The sequence below is a fragment of the Propithecus coquereli genome, unplaced genomic scaffold, assembly GCF_000956105.1.
Source record: "Propithecus coquereli isolate 6110/MARCELLA unplaced genomic scaffold, Pcoq_1.0 Scaffold155, whole genome shotgun sequence".
In the NCBI taxonomy this organism is placed as follows: Eukaryota; Metazoa; Chordata; class Mammalia; order Primates; family Indriidae; genus Propithecus; species Propithecus coquereli.
In genome coordinates this window covers 4565212-4568260 of record NW_012139969.1, presented here as the reverse complement: position 1 = coordinate 4568260, position 3049 = coordinate 4565212, and the positions used below count along the sequence as shown (strand labels likewise).

At 35.6% G+C, this 3049-nt stretch overlaps 1 protein-coding gene across 1 annotated transcript in view; it reads left to right on the top strand.

Annotated features, from left to right (window-relative positions):
- The window catches only part of LRRC49 (leucine rich repeat containing 49), a 178135-nt gene that overhangs the window by 108033 nt on the left and 67053 nt on the right, over nucleotides 1-3049 (top strand). Inside the window, exon 8 of the mRNA XM_012640557.1 lies at nucleotides 2787-2824. Coding sequence (XP_012496011.1) covers nucleotides 2787-2824 — 38 coding nt within the window. The remainder of the gene's footprint in view (nucleotides 1-2786; nucleotides 2825-3049) is intronic.

Genomic DNA, 3049 nt, shown 5'->3' with positions numbered 1-3049 from the left:
GTTAAAGTTCATAAAGTTTCTCTTGAAGTCATGAAATAGACTCTTTAGTTGTGAGAATTATTTAGCATTTTTATTTTTAATAAGAGGAAAAGCATGGGGAATCAGGAGACCCTAGTTCTAGACTAGCTCAGAATTGGAATCACGGTGTAATATAACCTCAGCATTTGCTGAGGATTGTTTCATGCACCCTACATATCAATCATTAACAAAATGGCTGGGTTAGATTTAGAGAGACAGGAAGAGTACATAGACACATATCTTCTGCCTTATTGCGTTTCTATCTTTCTGTTTTCCTTGTAACCTTGGAAATGAAGAGAAGTGATAGTTATGGCATATACTGGTGTGGTCTTGCCTGGACTATGAAGAATTGATTCAAATGGCAGAAGTTGAAATTTGGCATCTTTTAAAATATTTGTCACTTTAAAACAGACTTGGCAATTTATTGGCATATAGCTATTAGAAACATATTTGTAGCTGATATGCCAAATACCTCTATGATCTTTACGAGTGAGCGCTTCTTTAGATACCGCTTTCTGCCTTGCAGAATCTCTAGCATTCTCTATGCTTTCTGCTTCTTTCTTTCTTGTTCCACAGATGCCTAGAGCCCTCTTGTGGCCTCCTGGCCAGGCAGTGATCCCCACCTGACCCCTGCTACTCTCCTGTCTTAAAATATCTCTTCCCTTTTCCTGGACCCAATAAAATTAACCATTTTCTTAGTCAACCTGGTGTTGATTTGATTTTAATAATCCAAGTAAAGGAAGCTTAACTTTGGCACAGGTATAGGAAAGTGTTTGCATTTTCAAAGACTATTCTGTTACAAATTTGTTAACATACTCAGTAGTATAAAGATATTTTATGCCTTTTCCCCCTAAGCACTGCTATATCTACCTCATTAAGAATATTTCTTTCTGCCAGCCCTGTCAGCCAGAAAGCCAAATGCTTGGAGCCAATGTGAAAGCCGTCTCCATTAACTATAACTCAGTGCCCTCACCTCTTTCAAAGTGGCCTTGGTACTGAGTAAAAATAACAGCATTGCTTAGGTTAAGAATTGGGTTGGCACAGTCATCAGTGAATAACTGAAATAGAATTCCTTAAGGTAAAATGCTTTTTTATTACAGATTAGGGAAAAAATGTTGTTGCAGTAGCATAGCAGATTTCTACTTGCTTTACATAAGGGTGACATAAATAAAATGTCAAAAAGTCTCAAAAGACTTTAAGTGTAACTCACTTAATTATACAGAAAAATTTGAAATATCAAACAATAGAAAAAAAGAACCCAGGCCAAAAACATTTTAAGATAATATCCCACTATGTTTCCCAGGCTGGAGTGCAGTGGCTATTCACAGGCACCATCAAAGGGCACTACAGCCTCAAACTCCTGGGCTCCAGAGATCTCCCTGCCTTAGCCTCCCGAGTAGCTGGGTCTGTAGGTATACACAGCACCCCAAAAAACATTTTTAAACGCAGAAATAGGTAGAACTTTAAAAAGTTTACTTTTAATTAATCAAGCACATCACTCTTCATTCCTAATGCCATGCATACATGCTAAAATCTTAGATAACCAAATATAGGCAAAAGGTACAACTAAAAAGAATTATTCTACTTGTATATATGCACTGAGGACAGAGACTCTTCCTAACAGCCTTCACTGGCTCCAGAGCCAGCAGGTAAAGAGGGGTCAGTATCACAATAGCTGATTTGTCAAATGGAGAATTGTACTTTCAGTAAAGAGGAAAGGGAAAGTGTCTTATTTTCAGCATTCTGATCTAATTGATATGCCACTTAAAAATGTTAACTTTTGATAATGGAAACTTTATCAGAATAAGGATTACTTTCCTAGTTACTATATATAAATTTGATAGAAACATTTCAATCTAGTATAATTTCTTTCAGTATTTGGGATCTGCTCTTCTCAATAGGGTTTGTCTGAGAGAATTGAGCTCTAATGCCCTCAGTCAGTGGTTCTCAGCATGAGGTCCATGAACTAATAACATTAGCAATACCTGGGAGCTTGTTAGAAATGCAAACTCTAGAGCCCTACTCCCGAAACACTGCATCAACCATCTGTTTCAACAAGCCCTCCAGGCGATTTGAGGTACCCTAAAGTTTGAGAACCACTACTTTAAGGCATCCATTGCTTATAATGAATTAATTTCTTTCCTATTCATCTAAAATTGTATTAATTATCTAGAGACATTTCAACCTAGCACAATTTATTTTAATAGTTTAGATAATAGTTTTTGATTTTCAGACATTACAATTTATGGTATGAAACTTGGAACACTGATCAACACTGATCAAACCCCCCATATTAGATTATTCTACCATATTAGTCCTAATTATTGGGGTAGGAAAACTTAAATATTATTAGTTTTTTCTTGCTATGTTTAAACACAGAGGCATATAGATTTCTGCCAAATTAAAATTTCAGATAACATTAACTATATAAAAATTTCTGTCAAATTAAAATTTCAGATAGTGAATTTTCACTCTCCAGTAGGTTATATATTTATTTGTAATAAGTTTCTAAGGACAAATTATTGCTATATATAATTTTTTACATTTAAGATGATAGATCATTATTGAGATGTTTGAATGCACTGGGTAAATACAGGCCTTTTGAACCTCGTTTTAGAATATATATAGGGTAGCTACTTAAAAAGAATAGGCTCCTTTTAAAAGTATTATAAGAAGGATAAGAAGGTACAAACAATATGCTCCTTAGATGTCACTTCTGCTACAAAAATTGCATTATATAATTCTTGTCGCAATTAACTTTTTCACAGGAGAAGAAAAGGTTAACAATTAACAACGTAGCTCGAAAGTGGGACTTGCAGCAACGAGTAGCCAATATTGCCACAACTCAAGATAGAAAAGATTCTGACTCTCCTTCTCAGGACCCCTGTCAGATTGACGGAAGCACCATCTCTGCGTCTCCCGAGGAAACGGGGTATGCAATGGCATCTTTCAAGATACTAGCATCTTTAGAGAATTGAATATGGAGTGGGAGTGGGAAACCATTTCATGTATAATTATATTAATAGAGTAG